Genomic DNA, 21,572 nt, shown 5'->3' with positions numbered 1-21,572 from the left:
ACAACGAAACAATAACAAGACAGTAAAACATGACATAAAACCTGTATAATCAGTGCTTATTTTTAATTTCAATAGAATTGAAACTACTTTCCCAAATAATATTTGAACAAGGGATCACTCAAAGAGTTGTGCTGCAATATCAAACCACACAATACTGTCAGCTTAGTAATACTCAAAAGGTCAATGGGTGAATTTGCATGGAAGCTGTGCATTTGTTTGGGAGTGGTGTGTATATTCAGTCCTGCATGAACGATTATCAGACATCAATGCCACGGGGTAGGACATTTTGGATTCAGTCAAGCACTCTAGGGTAATTTGACGTAACATAGAGGGGAGCGCATGACCAAGAGATGGAGTACTTAACCCTAACTTCGATGTTAGTGTGAATACATAAGATCTTTTGTGCAATAATAACAACAGCAGAATTAAAATTAAACAACTAAACGCAGATTGAGTAAACCACACATTTATATAGTTAATGTGAAAAGCGAAGCTTGGACCTTCCCTGTGTGTGGATAATATTATAGTGCATGTGTGAACGTTAGTTTGTGCTGGAATGATTGATGCGAACACTTCGATTCCTATCAAAACTCTAGGTTGGTATATTTTTGAAAAACAAGAAAGATTGGAACCTGTGTCGCAACGTTCACGTAGTTTCACGTGTTACTATGATCATTAGATTGCCTGATGATCGCAGTAATACGTGAAATTCAGAGTTGCGACATAGCTTCCAATCTGTCTTGTGTACAAGGCTCTGCCCTACATGGGTATTTAGCACTCTTCGGATCACTTGATTACGTAATTTGTTTAACAGAGGGTTTTGAAACACACACACATACACACATAGATGGCACATTAGTACTCACCTTACAAAGACGTCTGAACGTGTATTCGTTGTGCAGCAGCTTCCGAAAGTGACTGTTAACTCCACAAAGCTGAAATATGTCGGCAATTGGCAACAGGGCTAATAGACTGTCGCACCATACGTCAAAAGGGACACTGCTCAGACCAAAATGCTCATGGGTGATTGCGTGTTGTGCAATGGTGGCTAACCCTGTTGTACTGTCACTGAAGTGATCAGGTTTATGATGGCCATGCATTGTCAATGTTAGCTACCCTCTTTTCCTTCCTCTAAGGGATAAAACAAAAACAACAACACACACACTCACACACACACACACACACACACACACACACACACACACACATACACACACATATATACACACACATAAATACAACACACACGATCACGGAATCAGGCTCATTATTATTAGTATTACTATTATACGCATTCAGGCGTTGAAGTGTAGCTGCAGTATGCTGCGTCCACAGCTTCGCTTGTGCAGAATGGCTCAGGTGAGAGGAGAGCGGAGAGAAAGCAACAAGGCAACCAACATCTATGAAATAGGTCACAATAGCATGACGAGAACCAACCTACATATGCATGATTGCACAAGAACGGAGACTCAGGCTCATGCCCATCAAAAATACACTCGATCGTTCGGTAGTTAGGGTCTGCATAAGGAAACATGAATCGTTCGCATCATTTGAACGTGCACACAACAGTGGTTTAACTTCTGCTATGATTTCAATTTCATCATCCTCGGGTCTTCCCTTGCATGCTCTCTCTCATGCAGCACACGATAGAGTTGGATTGAGAGACATCATTCACAATTCTCTCGCTGATTAATGCCTCTACGATCACCTTGTGATTATGAGTTATACATACATACATATATACATTCAGGCAACCAGAAACAAAACAATTTTTGTAAAGCATGAACTAAGCACAGGAATGTACGTGTGTAGGCACTATTCAGTCTTACCTGGCTGAAAGGAGAAGGGATTTGGAAGAGCACGAGAAAGCGGACGACTTTCTAGGATGAAAAACCCGATCTACACAGCTGATCTCCAAGCCCTCAAATGGCTGCTTCAGAGCTCTAAAATAATAATACCTTTGTAGCAACAACAGACTTCTCGAATATCGAGCCGTGCGTGGTCAGAGGGTACTATCAGACTGCTCTCAGGAATGACTCCCAGTTCATGCAGCTCGTGATTAATGACATAACTATTATGACTACTAGCTGTTGGTGTACCACGCAGACGGCGAGTACGACAAGACCACTAACTCTTGTCGTCATCGCTGTCTGCGTGATACACACCAATTATTTATTTTACGAGTTGCATTTGTAAATAATAGTAAAAAATTAAATAAAAAACACCGATAGTTAGTAGTGACAAGGAAGAGGCCAAAGCGGCCCACGGAGTCTGCTTCACTCTTCGCTGATTTGTTGTTGGGGAGGAGTTCTTCTTTCTCCTCATGTTGGGCTGTTGTTCAGCAAGTGACGCTTCTTGGCGGTTTCATTCGAGTTTCTGCGACGGCAAGGATCACTCGTGTGATGTATCAGTGCTGGTAGCGTAGCGAAAAGGTATAGGGAGGCTTTCCTGTGTACTTTCCTGAAAAGAGGTTTGATTCGGCTCGTGTCTGGCCGTTGGAGAGGTCGAAATTAAAATATTTACCCAGGTGACGTTTAGTGGATAACTATATTCAAGACCGCACGTTGGTGCTTGGGGACGTGTTGTAGCAGACTATGGTGGTGGTTTACCCGAATTTCAGGACGTAACCCTTGAAGATGGCCGTCGTAATGGCCGCTATTGGACAGCCTGAATTTATCAATTCGTTAAAGGGACTCAGCAAGTCGCCAATCGAAATTTGGATGGCTAAATATTACCAGGCAACTTGGATCGGTGTGCGAATATAGTTGGTTTGGCCGCGCTGCGTTGTTGTGAACAGGAGTGAACTCTCGTTCTTCCACCTTGTTTGAAGGTGTTTTAGTTCGAATTTTTATCGATTGCTCAAATTTGGTCAATATTTAACTAAAGAACGGAGCGTTTCTGGACCAAACTATCATAGTGGGTGAATGAAGTCCACCTAGGGATAAAAGGAGCAAACTTTGAGCGAAATCGGAAATTTGTCCATGTCGGGTGTTGTTGGGCTTTGATAGACATTGAACTTTATAAGAAAAAAGAGTGAAATTTCAATTTTTCTCCACATGACTTGCTTCTAGCGCCAGTGGTGGCAGTATGACAAACCGGCATGGTTGGCACCCATTCTTCATGTTGCCTGATGATTGCGAGAGCATGAAACTTGAAGTACATGTCGCAGCAAACAAGCCTTGATTGTCCTTGTTGTTCTGTTCGCTGCGTGTCCTATTATGTATGGTACTTTGCTGCCAAAATGACGTGTTGTTATGGTTACGTGTGCCCTTAACAAACTTAACTGCTGTGATAAGTCAAAAGGTGAGTCATCACAAATGTATCCGTGCATTAACCTGTCATCCACACTTGTACCCACACACAGTTGCCTACGACTACCAGGGAGGTAGCAAAGTGGTATGAAAATATGGATCGGCTGCCACGCACACACATCACACGTTGCCTCATTAGCGACACGCTGGGACTCCTCTCCTAGCAAAGCACCTTTGACATACACCTGGCCCGTGGGTGTTTATACCACCCGTTGAAGACGGAACACTCCCTGGTAAAAGGTGTGCTGCATATGACGCAAGCTCTGCTCTTAGGTCAGCTTTATGGAATTCTCGTGAAGGGTGCACGCAGCGGACACGGAGGAGGTGAGATTACAGGACTGAGCACCCTTTTAAAAATAAACGTGCATTGCGGAAGCCGAAGTGGTGACAGGGGCGTTGCACATCTTACGGGGATCGGCTATCACGCACGCACACTACACTGGTCCGGATTAGCGCTACATTGACCTATCACCGGATGAATGCCTAGGAAGGTCAGTTACACTCAGCAACACTGAGACCTACAAGTACATGAACACTTCAAGACAAAAGACACGTTAACAATTTCTTAAGGCGTACTGCCCTGCTGGAACGTGAGTGCTCGCATTGATTTGATTATTTTGCTGTTGTAAAGGTCGTCACGTTTAGTGTCAGATTCAACGTACATGTAGCTACATGTGCTAGTACTACTCAGAGGTCCCAAGGTTACAAACATTCAGTTCGCCATCTGCATATTAGCTGTCCTGATCATTGTTCTAGTAGTAGACATTCGTGTACCTGCTCAAGTTCCAATTTTCTCTTCCCTGGCAATAGGTAAAACTCAAATTAATTTTGTCTTCGCGCTAGAATCCATGTCAAAGTCTGTAGTGGCATTCTTGATGCCAAATATTTTATGATTTGCCCTTCTTTGTGCTGATATTATGGATACAGGAACCAGGAAAGTGTTACGATAATACGAGCGATTGATCTTATCGAAGAAAGTCAAGCTAGGGAAGTTAGTTGCTCGCAAACTCTATTAATATAATCGTTTGATTACATTTATTCTTGGGTGGAGCCAAAGCCAAAGGCCAAAGAATTATCAAGGGGTTTTCTCCAGTAAAATAAAATGTTTATTCAATTGTATTAACGCCAGCTCCTGACCATGATACTCCTCAGAATTTCCCACTTTGCTCACCCTTATATTCAGGCTGCCCGTTTTGGAGCCATCAGGCCCCTGATGATCGTAGTACTACGTGAAACTCAGAGTTGTGACAAAGCTTCCACTCTTTCTTGCGCAATTCAATTGCAGATATGTCCTGTGTGGAGGAGAAATGAAGTAAAGGTCATGTGATCGCTTTACTTAGAAAATGATACTTTAGTGTGGGGCGATAGAGCCATTCGTGTGAAGTCATTATGGGGAACGAGTTACTGAATTCACTATTGCCCGCGATGCGCCCGCCATGTGCAGAAGGCCAAAACATTGTCATAACGAAGTATACCCCTTCTTGATTTCATTCTAAGCTTGAAGAGGTTTACTTTGATAAGAATGGGTGAGATCTACCTAGTTATAGACGCTACAACTGCAATAAACAAACTTTGTTCAGTGTTCTCAACTCGTCCAGTTTGGGGTAAGTTAATTCATTACTGATTGGGCCTTATTCTTGTTCCCATATGAGAACAATGGGAGGATAAAAGTTAATTTGGCTTTTGAAAATATATTTTAGAACTCTGTTCCGGGATACTGCGAGTAGTTCCAAATTTCGAAAATTTGGTGTAATGTTTGAACTTGAATCGCAATTGAATAGACTGTTTTTGGACGTTGGAGTTGAGAAGTGAAGTTTCCTCTGACCTAGATAAGGCTAGTCTATGAAATACCCTCTGGGATCGCTGTCCACAGTCCTCACTGATAGTTGTCGGTACTGGTGGTAGAAAAACAAACCCTAAAACGCTGCGAAATCTGTTACAAGGTATTTTGATTAAAACTGATCCATCGACTTCACTGGCGTACCGCCTTGACTGGACATAACACCCTCCCGATCTAATCTGTGTGTGTGTGTGTGTGCGTGCGTGTGCGTGTGTGTGTGTATGTGTTCTTTGGTATGCCTTGGCTTGTGTTCTGATCCGTGATGAAAAGATCTCCACTGCCAGGATCTTATCTACGAGGAGTGATCAACATACCCTAGCAATGGATTCATATTACCAAGCTGATCATTGTGATGATAACGCAAAAGTGGAAGCCAGAACTCAAAAATTATTTTTTGCAGTACTAAGCAGTTTTGTAATTGCGTTACTGATTCATTTAGCATACCGTTTACAACATGCCAGAGCATCGTGTGACAATAGGGAAGCGTGCACAGATCAAGCAGATTCTGGTATAGCCAGCTCTCGACATGAACCTGAAGATAGTTTTCAGCCAGGGGACCCAGTATCAGTGGAGATGGGCTGGATAGTGTTCCTTTTTATGTCTGGCAAGCAACATTATTACCTATGCTGTCAGTTGCGGACATCCTTCAGCTTTTGGGCGCTAGCAGGCGACTCAGGGAGATACTGTTGAATGAATACACGTTCAAACGGATATGTCAGGTAACTAGTCACGTGCATTGTCTTTGTGATAAACTTCCTTTCAAGTGTTGTGCTCCAAGTGATTTCGAATGAGGCTTTTGAGTTGCAGCATTCCTTTAAAGTGTTTTAAAAGCAGGTACTCACTCCAATCCGGACACGCCTGCGTTACGTTTGAGGCTAAGGCTGCATTCACACACGGTACAAAAATTCGCGTTTACATGACTGTACAAACCACTTGCAACGCCTGTGCATTCACACAGTCAAATGCAGTGCATGCCAAACACGTAAAAAGTGACCCGCGTGACCCATGGCGAAGAGCGGGAATTTTGATTTCTGTATGAGCTGAGCGCACCAGTACCGTGCGGCACTTGGCTCAATATTTCAAAAATACTATTTCTTGGTCCGCTAGCGCTAGTATGATCTCGGTGGAACGCCTCCACAACTGGTGTATTCCTCTGAGTATGCTAGAATTTTGAACGATAGCGGCCGTGTATATCATTTCCTGATCACCTCCGGATAGCTGTTTTGCGCACAAATTCAGCTCATCTGCAATCCTCTTCCCGGCAACAGCGCTTTTCATCATACGATTCATAGTTCCACTTTATCGCTGGTATTTTCCCATAGTTTTATCAGCCGTAGCTCCACCTCTGCAGAAAAGACCACTCGAGGCATGGTGCCGGACTCTCCAAAAAAACTAACAAAAACTCTGCGCACTCGACACACTAAACCACTCGTTTCGACTTGCCTGAAATCTAAAAACCACTTTCAAAGCCGCCTTCAAAGAATCTCCGGGATGGCTATGAACGTTGATGTGATTGTTCACTTTTCGCGCATGTTTCCATGCCCACTTCAAAGAACATGATGCTTGTATGCCGTTTTGGAGCTTCTGTGAATGTAGCCTAACGGGAACTGGTAACAGGTACATGGACGGTTTGAATATTCTGAGTCCCTTTTGCATACTTCGATGTTGTGATATAATGCCACAAGCCGTTGCATTCTTTGTTGTGTCATGTTCTCCCTTTTTGTCCTGTTTTGTGGCATACAGCATCGCTACCAGCTCAGTGTTGATTTGAACGTGGACTATATCTCAACAGCTAAACATCTCTTCATTGCACACAGTGTGGCTAGCCTGGATATGTTCGATGACGTCACTAATCGCTGCCAGTTATGCCGTCGACCTCAAAAACCTGACCCCAACTCTGCTATCCAACATAGCATTAGAAGGCGATTGATTGTGCAGCTTTCAAGCTTAGCGTTGTTGCCGCCTAAAACATTTGGTCATGCTCCTGAATTGAGCTGTTTTGGTTCATTGATGGCACATCTAGAGGATCTATATCTGTCCGCCGAAGAAGCAAGTTCATTTCTCCCGAACCTTTCCTCCGATAATATCGGGAATAACTTGAACCCGCTCGGAATTGCTCTCTCATTTGAAGTGAGATTGTACAGACTAGCGGATGTGGTGAAGTGGTGGTTCCAGCGTTTCGAATCCATTGAAAACTACCAGAAAGCCATCTTGAACAGAATAGAGCAAGAACTTGAAGAGGCGGTTTCACACATGCCTTGCGCAAACCTTTACAAAAGGCTTGTTGAGTTTTCTGAATGCTTTCACGCCGTTTCAAAGAGAAATGCACGCCTCTTGCCATCCCTGGCAAATGATAATCAGATCTTTAGTATCCCTCGGTTCCCTATTACCGGATGGGCCTATAACCCCTACTACATGGTGGAAAGCGTGTACGCGCTAAAAGGCCATCCGATTGGTGACATGTACGCCAGCGATTTATGGATTAATGCAACCAATAACCTGGCAGACTATCATTCGGCTGTACTTTTCCTAATCAATGGATTGCTACGGACGTCGCGAGTAGAGGATTACTTTATCGCCATCATGGAGTACGAAGTGTACTGGGAAAGTCTTCCCAAGTCCAGTCGACCAAGTCGTGCAGCTCTACATATTGGATTGGGAAAGTATCTTCTCTCGTTGGAACAAGAATCGAATATTCGCAAGGAACTGACCAACGTGGACCTATACAATGCAATGTTGCAGTTTGGCGATGAACTTGTTCAAAACGCATCCTCACGCCAATTGCCTAGGTTCTACACCGTACTTCTATCGGCTTTCGGTTCACATCTGTTTTTAAATAATACCTCAGCCTGAGAATCAAAACTGTAAGTGCTGAACCCACACATGTTTTCAGACCCCGTTTCACCATCCCTGGCATCTATGTTTTCGCTTTTTCTTCATCAGCACCGTATGTTATTCACCATCCATTTAAATTCAGTCAAACCTTGCTTAACCGCACACATCCGTTTTCCACGAAATTATCCGGACTCAGACGGAGAGCCATGGATTAGTTTAGAGAAAAGAAAAAGCACCAAGGACCTGTCCTTATGTTATCTCTATAACTTAGAACCATCCAAGTTGGGAGGCTATTGGAGTGCGCATCCGAGATGTGCTAGAGCTGTTAGCCAGGTAGTTGTAGAACTTCAGCACTGTCCGTCAGTGTCGTGCTGAAATGGAAATAGTTCTCCCCACGGCTCCCGCCACAGAGCAACGCAAACTATTGGTTGTGTCTCAATTCTTATTTAATAGCATAAAAAAACGAGGGCGCAGGAGGAGAAATACAAAAAGACTAGACTGAAAACCACAACGGGAAAAGACACCCGAGAAAAGACACGAAGAAACAACAAAAGAACAAGCAGTAATAAAGCGACGACAATTCGGAACGACCAATCAGGGACTAATACGTACAGAACAAATGACCAAGACCAAGACAACCAGACCAGGGGCGAATCACACGTGACTCTCAATCCCAGATCAAACTAGCACTGCGCATGTACAGCATGTGCTTGACAGTCACTCTCACACAGACGGAAGCAGATCCTCGCACTCTGACAACACGTACTCTTGCATGCACCACATACCATAAACGTCACACATCACACCATACTCGCATGTACGCTTAGACCATATATGACATCAGACACTGGACTCTACAAGACAAGAACCAAATACAACAAAATGCGTAAAACATAGTCGAACAGAAATCTGCAACAGTGGAATGTAATCGCATGGGCTGTTTGTTTAGTAGTAATTGGTGGTGTTTGTGGACATTATAGCGTAACTTGTAATTCCTTGGTCTCTTTTCTTTACTAGAAATATCCGGGTAGGCGAGTTTTTTTAAACTTGGAAGGTTGTTATTTATTTATTTATTTTATTTTATTCCAAGCACTACATGGCTGGGGTAGCTAATGACCACTTTCCGCGCCTTCTTAGTATGTTCTGCTTCATATGCACTCAGGTTTCTGTTAACGCATTATTATAATTATAGTTGGAGTTGGTTGGAGAAGGTAACGCTTTTCCTCTCTCTCTTAGGAGAGAGACAGCTTTTATCAAACTGGCAGACCATCGCTGAGGAATAGGTCGAGCGCCTCCATGCTCCACTCCAGGCTGTCTTCCATGGATGATTTGACGCGGGTGGACAACATTAATGCGATTTGACGCGGGTGGATGTGGACACTGATGTGGATTTGTCATGGAGAGCCTGGAATCGTTGCTGAAGATTGACTTTCCATTAGAGCCAGTGGAGAAGGCCAAGGAGTCTGGACCACCACCACCCAGCTCCCTCATCATCACCGAATTCCTCGCAGGTCAGCTTGCGATGTCCTCACTGTTTTGTTTTCTCTGTTTCTTCTTCGTTCGTGATTTTTCATCTGTGTATGCTGGTTCTTTTTCCAGTTTCTCTTTTGTCAACCTCCCACTCGCTTCTCATTCAACCTAAGTGTACCCTTCCCTTAGTCTTCTCCTTTCACGTCTTTCCCTCGACTCCGTCCATGCACTTGTGTTTTCAATTTAATGTAGTCTGTCCGCCGTTCCTTTTCTCCTTCGTTGAATTATTATTTTTTGTTTGTTTCTTGTTTGTTATCGTTTAGCTTCCGTTGTACTTATAAGAATACTGTTTTGTTTCGTTTACCCATGATTTGTTTCTCTCTGTATGTTTTCGTCATGAGGCTTTAGCATAATCAGTTTGGCACATGCGAACCTGGGCAACCTCCGTCCAATGGGGGCCCCAGCAACGCGTACGTAATATTTAATAATATTCGCGGGATCCGCGTCGGCATCGCTTGAATATTCACAAACACACAAACTAGCCTTCGCATCCGCAGGCCACCACTATGCCTATTAACCTTAGTGGCGAATGCAGACCTCACAAGTGAGTCAGGGGAGAGGAGGTTAGTCTCTCAACCAATCGGGCGTGTAACGGCCCATAACCCTGTAAACTGCATCCTTGTTATTCTCACTCCGAGCTGTGAGTACCCAGTTGACCGTGGGTGTCGGCGCAGTTCAGCACGCGTAAAAAGTCTTTTTACACGTTCCCTGCTACCAGCGCGGGTCTTGAACTCGGGACCTCATGATTCGCAGGCAGGCCTGCAAACCAATCGGCCATATGCGTTGGTCGTGCATATAATAATATAATTATGTAATTATAGGAGCTGTGAGGAGGCTTCCTGCAGCTTCATTCATAGGAAATAAGGTTTTAGAGAAATCTCCCTCTCTTCCCATTCACTCTGCAAAACTCGAACTCGTTTCTCAATCCATTTTGTACAACGTTTCGGCAAAATTGCCCTCATTAGGTATGCAATGGTGTGCATGTTTGCAAAGGAGCAGTTATGTACATACAATTTGTGGTGCTATGTGGTGCTACATCGCACCCACCATGACGTGCCAGAATCAAAAAGATAATGATAAAATTAAAGAAGTATGCTACCAACAACAATTATTCAAAGAAGACAATGTGGTGATAAATTCACGGAAACCCCTAAGTGCTTTCAAGCAGACACCCATGCACAACCACCCTTGACTTTTTGACACCCATCCCTGGAGGCAATGATAGCAATGCTACGGCAGAGGCCACCGCAACTTGTGCTGGGATTGCACCAGTCAACAGCTTGCAAGGCTGAAGAATTGACAGTCACTGATCAGCCTGGTTTACACCAAACAGCTATTTGAAATGACTTTTTCTGGCCAGTGAATCCCTATTTTTGGTATTTTTCATTTTTTTTCCCGCACACACATCACACCACATACTCCGGCATATACTGTTTGTTGGTAACCAACCAGGAGAATGAAAGAATAGTCAGGTAGAGTCTGAGAACGAGAAGAAAGACGTGTGTGACCATAAACGTCGGGAATCGAACCCGCAACCTATCGATTCGGAATCGCTGCACATACCACTGCCCCATATGGGACACACACACCCATGCACCTTGGTCCTTGGTAACACTGCCATCAAATGGTCACGTGTCCCCTGTGCAGGGGTCGACAGCACTGAGTTCAGCACTGGATCCAGAAACGCCGCTCTACTTCCTGGACAGGAAATTAGCACAGCTATGCAGGTCGAAACCACGGGATGCCTTGCAGCAGGGAACGCAGCCGAGACAATGCGCTCTGCAGCAGGGCAGGGCAACCCGCTGTTTCCGGACCGAGTCTGCCGATGCCACAGCCGAGACCGACGCCACTTCACAAGCCGAGTTGGAGAGACACTTATGCGAAGCTAGCCCGCCAGGACTCAAGAACCATCTCCCGCACGCATTACATAGTCGGCTGCCGGACTGCTCAGGTATGGGCTTCCTCCTCTCGGCCAGGCACTTGTGGCGATTCTTGTATTTCTGGTGGGCGAAAGTACGCTGGCAAACATCGCAGAGCACAGAAGTGTCACGCTGAGCCGATCGCGGTACTGGCTGAGCGGAATACGCACTGCGCCATTTCCCACGCTCCTGGGCGAGGTCGTACCATTCCGTGTGGTCAATGTTCACTGCGGAAAGGTCAGCTCTGACAGAGTCTCGCCACCGTTTCCGACGACCGCAAGCCGGCCTCGGCGGAAGGAGCGCACCAAACAGGAGCGGAGTTCTATCGCCGTCCATCCTAGCTAGATGGCCTAGCCACTCCAGACGGCAGCGAAGAACACGTGTGGTAATATCCACTGGATCTCGACGATTCCAGGCCTCCAGAATGGTCTTCCTGTGCACACACACATACACACGCACACACACACACTCCAAAAAAATTATAATGCACAGTGCACTGGTGTATGATGTGGCAACAATACCAGCTAGTGTCAGATGTCACCTCAGCGCACACACATATCATGAGTGAGTAACGCAACGCACAGTAATACTTTCTAGGTGCGATGTTGAGTAACACTAAGCGAACTGTCATACTCACAGAATTCCCCAGCCAGGGTTGGTGTTAATTTGTGGTCCCAAACTCCTTATCTTTTTTATCTTAATATTTTCCTCCTTTCAAAAATTGCACCTTATTGTACACGTATTGTACACGTTTTTTATTCTCGCAGACCCCCTTGATTCAGGTTTTGGCCTTTTGAGCATCCCTCAAATAATACCGTGATTCCGCGCATATAAAGCCATGGCGTTATATCCGAATATAAGGCCACCCTCACTTATAAAGCCATGGCGTGATAAGCGAACAAAATCCAATGTGGAGGAAGTAGCACCAGGCGTTAAAGGTGAGTTCAATTCTTTCAGTGAACCTACAGCAACGGTGATTTTCCCTGCATGTACCCATCCCCACTGTCACATGCCATACCTTCACACAAGGTTGTATGGCACCTTGTACACAATAGGTTCACAATGTGAATATTTCACGGAAAATTAAAAAAACATGGACGTTCGACATGAAAGTGCAACGGCACCATACGAGTACTCGAGGTTCATACTCGGCCGTTTTTTGCATGTACGCGTCTCTCACTTTTAGCGCCATGGCGTTAAAACCGAGGCTATTTTCTCCAAAAATTTGGTCCAAAACAGCGATGTTTCACCTATAACGCCATGGCTTTATATGCGCGGAAATACGGTAAAATAATAATACAAGTAGTAATAATAAATGCACAGCTTGTGCTGGAAGTTCACTATGGTAATCGCCACAACAGGTTAGCAAAATATCTCCACTGGACGTTGTGCGGGAAGTATGGTGCATCGGACATTTCGAATAACTACACAAGTCACCGACTCACCAACGTCGTGTACAGTGCCAAAACGGATGTGTCAATCTACTGGAAAGTGCCAATTCCAACAGCAGCGCTCGTTGGAGCAAACAGACCGGATATTGTCATCAAGGGCAAAGATGAAGCGTTCCTTGTGGACGTAAGTTTCCCTCTGGATAGGAACATCCTCCGAAAATCTGTGGAAAAGATACCGAAATATCAAGGCTTTAAGCGTGAGGTGGGACAGATGTGGCAGGTTCGGGCCAAGATTGTGGGGTCATTAGGTGGGTTGACCCCCTCGAGTGCTGACTTTGCGAGGGAACTGGATACCGGAGCCAGTGTATCGATCTTGCAAAAGGAGGCGCTCCTTGGCACAGTTGACATCATCAGGTTAATAACTCAGATGAAATAACAATTACACTCTAATAAGTTACATTGGTTTGCGAATGCCCATGGTTCGAACCATTAGTTGAAGCCCCTATTTGTAGAAAAAAATTATGACCGTAATATTAATCAAATAATCGACGTGGAGACAACAATTTTATAATAGCTGTAAAGAGAACAATCTGCTGTCATCGCCACACTAAAACAAAGTCATGAAGGTTTACCAAAATCGATTTTCTTGTCACAATCATCAGTGGAAAGCCGTGACTGATGAGTAACCATGCTGAATCAATGATTAATATACATTCAATAATGTGTTAGGAGAACAAAACAAAGTGCTAAAATAGAATGAGGGAAGGTGAGACAATTGAAGTGAAGTGAGAGCTAAGGGCAACAGGGGTGAGGAACTAATTACAACGCTAGAACTGTGTATTGAGACAAACAATCATGCTGTGCATCTACGAAAACAATCTTAACGCAACTACATGTTTCTTCTGCTCACAAAGATCAGGCTTATGCAAACGAATACAAGCAGCCTCAAGTACTTTCAACTGACTAGCGTACCGTGCACTAAGAAGTTGCTAGAGCGCAAGTATGGCGGTGAGCGTCGCCGTGTGGCTTTACATATTGAACGCGCACAGCCACTTGACCACATCGATGGGTCTGCAACCAGTGGTACCTCCACGTGCACAGCCAACACTCCCAACAGTAGCAGCAGCAACAGCAGCACAGCGGGCTGGTCGAGTCTCTGTTGATGTTGTGGTGCCTGAGCGCCACATGCGCGACAGCCTGGAAACGACTGCACCAATTCTGCAAACTAGTCGGCACCAAGGTGATTACAGACACCATCATGCTGGCATTTGTAGCCTACCTGGCACGTCAACATGCCGTGTCAACCGTCCGCTTGTACGTGTCGGCGATCCGGGCAATTGCCAAAGAAAACGGCAAAGATCTCTCTTCGCGAAGAGTATGCCCAGGAGGTGGTGCCAGACTTGTTTTCACAAGGCGGTCTGTCTCGCCGATAGGTTAGGTATCCCGGAATACAGAAAGGTATAGTAGGCTCTAGCCAAGTTTCAGTTAAGCAAATCACATCAGGGTGGTGTTGTTCGACGATTACGGACAATTCAGCATGTTTATTGACAATTTAACGGCAGTTTGTTGTATACAATAGGAGCTTCTCGAAGCTAGTTTCCTTCACTTGCTCGGCTGGATGACGCAGAGGAGCATACGGCCTGGCATTGGGGTTAAGGTTAGAACAGACACAGGATTCGGGGAAGAAGAAGAATGGCGCTGCATCTGGGTCCAACGAAGCCACGGAAGGAGAGAGCAGTCACTGAGATAATAATCATAATGTTGCGTTAAAAGAAACCTGAGTGCATAGCTTAACATACATTCCGAAATAAAATACTCGCCTACCCGAATGTTTCTATGAAAGACAAAAAAAGCCGAAGGAACTACAAGTTACGCTATAATGTCCACAAACACTACCAGTTACTAAACAAACAGCTCATGCGATTACATTGCACTGTTGCGGATTTCTGTTCCACTATGATTTACGCATGTTGTTGTATTTGGTTCTTGTCTTGTAGAGTTCAGTGTGTGATGTTATATATGGTCTAAGTGTACGTGCGAGTATGATGCGATGTGTGACGTTTATGGTATGTGGTGCATGCAAGAATACGTGTTCAACACGGTCAGAGTGTGAGGATCTGCTTCCGTCTGTGTGAGAGTGACTGTCAAGCGGATGCTGGACATGCGCAGTGCTAGTTTTGGTCTGGGAATGAGAGTCATGTGTGACAGTGTGATTCGTCCGTGGCCTGGTTGTCTTGGTCTTGGTCATGTGTTCTGTATCTATTAGTCCCTGATTGGTCATACCAAATCGTCGTCGCTTTATTATTGCTTGTTCTTTTGTTGTTTCTTCGTGTCTTTTCTCGGGTATCTTTTCCCGTCGTCGTTTTCAGTCTAGTCTTTTTGTCTTTCTCCTCCTGCGCCCTCGTTATTTGTTGTTATAATAATTATAAGAATTGTTACACAACCAATAGTTTGCGTTGCTGTGTGGCGGGAGCCGGGGGAGAACTATTTCCATTTCAGCAAGACACTGACCGACGGTACTGACGTTCTACAACTAACTGGCGACAGCTCAAGCACATCTCGGATGCGCACTCCAATGGCCTTCCAACTTGGAAGGTTCAAAGTTCTAGAGATAACATAATTAGGGGTTCCTTGGACCTTTTTATTTTCTATAATTCCATTCTATCCGAATAATGTCGTGGAAAACAGATGTGTGCGGCAACTGCGGTTAAGAAAGTTTTGACTGAATTTAAATAGGTGATGAATAACATACATTGCTGATGAAGAAAAAGCGAAAACATAGATGCCATTAACAATAAGACGGGGTCTGAAACACGTGTGGGTTGAGCACTTTCAGCTTCGATTCTCAGGCTATGGTAGTATTTAAAAATAACAGATCTGAACCGAAAACCTATAATAGTAGTGTGGAGAACCTCTGCAATAGGCTGTAGGATTCATTTGGAACAAGTTCATGGCCAAACTGCAACATTGCGTTGTATAGGTCCACGTTGTTCAGTTCCTTTCGAAGATTCGATTCTGGTTCTAACGAGAGCAGATAGTCTCCCAATCCAATATGTAGAGCTGCACGACTTGGTCGCCTGGAATGGGGAAGACTTTCCCAGTACTCTTCGTACTCCATGATGGCGATGAAGTAATCCTCTACTTGCGACGTCCGTATCAATCCATTGATTAGGAACAGTAAAACCGAATGGTAAGGTGCCATTTTAATGGTTGCATTAATCCACATATCGCTGGCGCACAGGTCATCAATCGGAGGCCCTTTAAGGTCGTACATGTTTTCCCAAACGTAGTAGGGGTTATAGGCCCATCCGGTAATAGGGAACCGCGGTATAGTAAAGATCTGCATATCCTTTGCCAGGGATGGCAAGAGGCGTGCATTTCTCTTTGAAGCGCCGTGAAAGCATTCAGAAAACTCAACAAGCCGTCTGTAAAAGTTTGTGCAAGGCATGTGTGAAACCGCCTCTTCAAGTTCTTGCTCTATTCTGTTCAAGATGGCTTTCTGGTACTTTTCAATGGATTCGAAACGCTGGAACCACCACTTCACCACATCCGCTAGTCTGTACAATCTCACTTCAAATGAGAGAGCAATTCCGAGCGGGTTCAAGTCATTCCCGATATTATCGGAGGAAAGGTTCGGGAGAAATGAACTTGCTTCGTCGGCGGACAGATATAGATCCCCTAGGTGTGGCATCAATGAACCAAAAATACTCAATTCAGGAGCTTGACCAAATGTTTTAGGCGGCAACAACGCTAAGCATGATAGCTGCACAATCAATCGCTTTCTGACGCTATGTTCGATAGCAGAGTTCGGGTCAGGTTTCTGAGGCCGACGGCATATCTTGCAGCGATTAGTGATGTCATCGAACACATCCAGGCTAGCCACGCTGTGGGCAATAAAGAGATGTTTAGCTGTTGACATATATTCCACGCCCAAATCAACACTCAGCTGGTAGCGATGCTGTATGCCACAAAACAGGACAAAAATGGAGAACATGACACAACAAAGAATGCAACTGCTAACTTTGTGGCATTACATCACAACATCGAAGTATGCAAAAGTGACTCAGAATATTCTAACCGTCCATGTACCAGCAACAAGTTCCCGTTATCCTCAAATGTAACGTAGGCGTGTCCGGATAGGAGTGAGGAACTGCATTTAAAACACTTTAGAACGAGGTCTGTCTCGTTGTCCAGGAAACGACCAATCAGCGACATTCCCGCCAAGGGCCTTATCAGAGTTTAAATCCCGCTCAATCGTTATTTTACTACTCTTGATGACGCGTCGAGGGCCTTGGATTAGTTTAAAGCCCGCTGAATATACTCTAAACTGGTGCGTACAACTCCCTGTATGCATTATAGTACGGTGCAGGTAATGAACTCTGCATAAAATATACGGTGTACTACTAAAAGCTACGCATTTCAGAAGTGTGTACGGGTTTTGCCTCCCGTATTCTTTCATCTGTACGAATTTCCTTTGTCAACAGCTTGTGGAAACCTATAAAACCGAAGATCAAAGTCAGTAGAGGTATCGACAAGGGGCCCTCAAAGTCCCTAAATAGCTCCACAAGCTATGAATAAGAATGAAGCTAGCAATAAGAGCCCAGCATTTCATTTGCTGCTTTTCTACTTTTAGTAGTCCTAAGTGGTGCTGAGTTACCATAACTAAACAGAAGAAAATATTCTTTCATACCACATCAAGTCTCTCTGCACACAAACAACAAAACTACCCAATATAATGGTACACAAGCATAATGGAAGTGAGATAATGCATGTAACCTCGTTCTAAAATAGTTAGTGCATGGCAGGGAGGGTCTTATGGCTTGTTTGTGCCCTTCAGGGTGGCCCTCGGGCCTACGGCCCTCAGGCTAACCTGTCGGGCACTAACAAGCCATAAGGCTCTCCCTGCCATGCACTAACCTATAATTAAAGGAACGCTACAACTCAAAGCCTCCTTCGAAATCACTTGCAGCACTACACTTGAAAGGAAGTTTATCAACAAGACAATACACGTGGCTAGTTACCTGACATATCCGTTTGAACGTGTATTCATTCAACAGCATCTCCCTGAGTCGTCTGCTCGCGCCCAACAGCTGAAAGATATCCGCAACTGACAGCATAGGTAATAATGTGGCTTGCCAGACATCAAAAAGGACACTATCCAGCCCATACTCCACTGATACTGGGTCCCCTGGCTGGAAACTATCTTCAGGTTCATGTCGGGAGCTGGCTATACCAGAGTCTTCTTGATCTGTGCACACTTCCCTATTGTCACGTGATGCTCTGGTATGTTGTAAACGGTAAGTTAAATGAATCAGGAACGCAATTACAAAACTGCTTAGTACTGCAAAAAATATTTTTTGAGTACTAAATTCCACTGCTGCATTATCATCAAAATGAACAGCTTGGTAATGGGAATCCATTGCTAGGGTATGGTGATCACTCCTCGTAGTTAAGATCCTTGCAGTGGAAACCCTTTCAACACGGATCAACACACAAGACCAGGCATACCAAAGAACACACACACAAAAGAATCGTGAGGGTTGTTTTGTTCAGTCATGGCCGGACGCCATTGAAGTAGATGGGTCGTTTTTACTTTTTTATTATTTTTACTTCAAAAGTATTTTTTGTATCACATTGCACATACATATGGAAGAAATGGAAACTCAAAATACTTTGTCAATGATTTCGCCTCGTTTCAGGTATTGTTTTGCTACCACCAGTACCAACAACTGTCAGTGAAGACTGTGGACAGTGATCCCAGAGGGTATTTCATAGACTAGCCTCACCTACATGTATCTCTGAGGAAACCTTACTTCTCAACTTAAGGTAGCAGCCTACCCATAAATTTCACAAGGCATTTAATTGATCGTATATTTGGTGTTTCTCAATGGAGTTGAGTGAAATTTTGACCACACATTCCTGCCATTATGCTGGCCCTCTGGACATGATTTCAAAGCTCTTGCGCCTCACTGACAGGCTTCTAGGCCGGAAAAACTCAACATTCCGGCATATTGCCATGGTGTGCGAGCCACCCAGGAGCCAAAAGAATGCATTTACAATATTTTTAACTTTTTAACACTCGGATTAACATTTTCGTGCCCATTCTGTCCGTGCGCGGGATCCAAACCTAAAACAAGTCCAGAAGCAGGCATGGGTGGTGGGATAGGGCCCCTCAACGTGGAGCTGGAATCTGTCACAACGGTAGGAGTGGGCGTTGTCTCACAGACTTCCACAGACGCAAGTCAATTCTTGATTTTTTTAGGTTTAGCATGTGCTACAAGGTGGTACCTTTGATACAACATCCAGTGCTGGGACCTGCACAGCAAGACCTTTCTACAGCGCTCCACACCAAAACCAGTATACCCTCAAAAATCGGCAAAGACAACCATCATGTTCCACAACTGCCTAGTACTGACTCCTACCTGACTTCTCGACACGACTCCAACTTGCCAAGGTCACTAAATCACCGTCAACTACAATAATCAAGCCACACATCTGCAACGTCACGGTGGTGCTGGCAAAAGTCCTGCTGCACGGTGGCGGGCTTCCAGCGTGCAGCCCCATACGTGGCTAAAAACACGATTTTTCGACTTTTTTGGACTTGGAACAAAATTCTGCACATTTTCGCGTGTTTCCATGATACTACAAGTTGCGCACGGTCTGCTCAGATTAAAATACAGTCCTTCCAAAAAATGACAGCGTGCAACAAAAAATCTTTCCTTGCAAGGGCACATTTTCTACCATAACTCTTGAACGGATGCTCAGATCGAGACAAAATGTTCAGAGATTTTGCAGCTATTCATGCTCTTTCAACTGATGTAGCACTCGATATGAATTTACAAATTCGATTTTTCAGCAAATGTTTGGGTAGGCTGCTACTTTAAGGGGGCAGACTGGTTTTATCCTCCCACTAACACAACCAGTTAGTAAACAATCAGCTCATGCGATAAACATTGCACGACACTGACCGACGGCATTGACGTTCTACAACTGTGACCGGCATTGACGTTCTACAATTGTGTTTCTTAATTGGTGGTGTTAGTGGACAGTATAGCGTAACTACTTGCAGTTCCTTGGTCCTTTCTCTTTTGTATAAATTAAACCTTGGCACTCCATCCGAGTCCAGAGATATTTGAGACCAACAGATGTCCCAAAGAATTAATTTATAACCATTACAAATTGAAGACAGTGTTGACAGAGTTTAGACTTACCTAGAAGCAGAGACTTGCAACTGGTGATGTCGGGGTGCAACTACAGTTTCCAGGGGAAAGGGATACCTGAGCTCGCCAGGCGATTTGAAGATACTGCTAGTGAACTGATGGTTAGCAAGATCGAGAACACTGATTTATACCTTCACTAGCAGCACCACCGGCCAGCGTTGCCTGGCCGAATGTGGCATGCGGGTGAAGCAAGTACGTGAACAGCACACGTGCTCAGCACGTGGTGGCTAGACCGCTGAAGTACTGGTGAGCTCACCAGATCTGCACTGACTGCACTCTGCATCTGATCTGCAGTGAAGAGCGCATCGCACTTTTGTTCGTAAGTTTATGAATTTTTTGAGCCGCTTCATCCGCCACCAGGTGATGGACAACCCTGACCAGCCTCCCGAAGGCGTAACAGACGTCCCTCCTTCTCCTTCCAACGATGAAGAACCTCCCTCATAGATTTGCACCCTCCTGCGGAGCCCACGCTGCTTTGGCAGTGGCGGAGGGTCGCTTGCCGACGTAACCGTCGGAGATCATGAAGTTTGCACCCTCCTGCGGAGCCCACGCTGCTTTGGCAGTGGCGGAGGCTCGCTTGCCGACGTAACCGTAACCGTCGGAGATCATCATGAACAATGGACTGACTAATTATTCACTTGTCCTGCTACACGATTCTGTGGCTGCTTCCGCTAGCTACACGATTCGCACGCTTCGCGTGCTCAGGGCAGCGCAGTAGGCCTTTAAATTTTGGTTTGAAATTTGCACCCTCCTGCGGAGCCCACGCTGCTTTGGCAGTGGCGGAGGCTCGCTTGCCGACGTAACCGTCGGAGATCATGAAATTTGCACTCTCCTGCGGATCCCACGCTGCTTTGGCAGTGGCGCTTCGCATGCTCAGGGCAGCGCTTCTACGCAGCGCTTCAGCGTGACACAAAAACACACGTCACAGGTGCCTCTTCTTTATAAGGAGCGTGACACACACACACACAGACACTCGTCACAGGTGCCTCTTCTTTATAAGTAAAGATACTACTACTAATAGTAATACTGCTATTGAGCAGTGTACTATACTGTGTAGTGAAAGGAGCGGTGCTCTGACGTGGCAGACCTGAGACGTGACAGCTCAGCTCTAACCTATACTATAGCGTAGCCGAATGATGAGTTGTCTCTCAGAACTAACACTAGTAACAGAAGAAGGTCGCAATGCATCCACGCATCGTTATTAACGTTTATTACTACCATGGCTGACTGTTCATTGATCCACTAAGCTCTTAGTGATCCAGCGGGAAACCTAGGTGCGACACCCATAGACGTGGGCAGCAGACAGTGAGCTTGTATTGGTAATAAATATCGCAATACTCTCAGCACGGCTCGCAGTGTGCAGAGCTGCATGCTACAGACTCCATGATGTACACACGCACATGTAGCTGGCTATTATTATTACTGTGCATTGGTCACAGGCACAACCGCCACTCCATGTCAAGATGGCCACGTGTGCGCTGTCTGTACTTTAAGTTCAAGTACTTGCCCAACTCATTCCCCACGTA

General features: G+C 45.0%; 1 protein-coding gene across 2 annotated transcripts; it reads right to left on the bottom strand.

Moving 5' to 3' along the window:
* Nucleotides 1–15,458: 15,458 nt before the first annotated feature.
* Nucleotides 15,459–20,119, bottom strand: LOC135825339 (uncharacterized). 2 transcript variants are annotated; one of them, XM_065338076.1, is made up of 3 exons: nucleotides 20,038–20,119; nucleotides 17,848–17,933; nucleotides 15,459–16,784 (listed from the first exon to the last, which is right to left on the bottom strand). In XM_065338076.1, exons 2-3 carry the CDS (start codon nucleotides 17,884–17,886, stop codon nucleotides 15,717–15,719), a joined length of 1,107 nt encoding a protein of 368 aa, XP_065194148.1. In that variant the 5' UTR covers nucleotides 17,887–17,933; nucleotides 20,038–20,119; the 3' UTR covers nucleotides 15,459–15,716. The 2 variants fall into 2 exon arrangements, with proteins under 2 accessions (XP_065194148.1, XP_065194147.1); XM_065338075.1 differs by lacking the exon at nucleotides 20,038–20,119 and having other exon boundaries at nucleotides 17,848–18,250.
* Nucleotides 20,120–21,572: the final 1,453 nt, after the last annotated feature.

This window comes from Sycon ciliatum, chromosome 9 (genome assembly GCF_964019385.1).
Source record: "Sycon ciliatum chromosome 9, ocSycCili1.1, whole genome shotgun sequence".
Lineage (NCBI taxonomy): Eukaryota > Metazoa > Porifera > Calcarea > Leucosolenida > Sycettidae > Sycon > Sycon ciliatum.
Note: the sequence above shows the minus strand (reverse complement) of the source record. Positions and strands in the feature narration are given on the sequence as shown.

Excerpts from the sequence above, each read along its gene's own strand:
- LOC135825339 (XM_065338075.1), bottom strand. The coding sequence starts at position 18,246 with ATGGATTCCCATTACCAAGCTGTTCATTTTGATGATAATGCAGCAGTG. Across the intron at positions 16,785-17,847 it reads CGTTCAAACGGATATGTCAG|CATCGCTACCAGCTGAGTGT; the intron begins GTAACTAGCCAC and ends TGTGGCATACAG.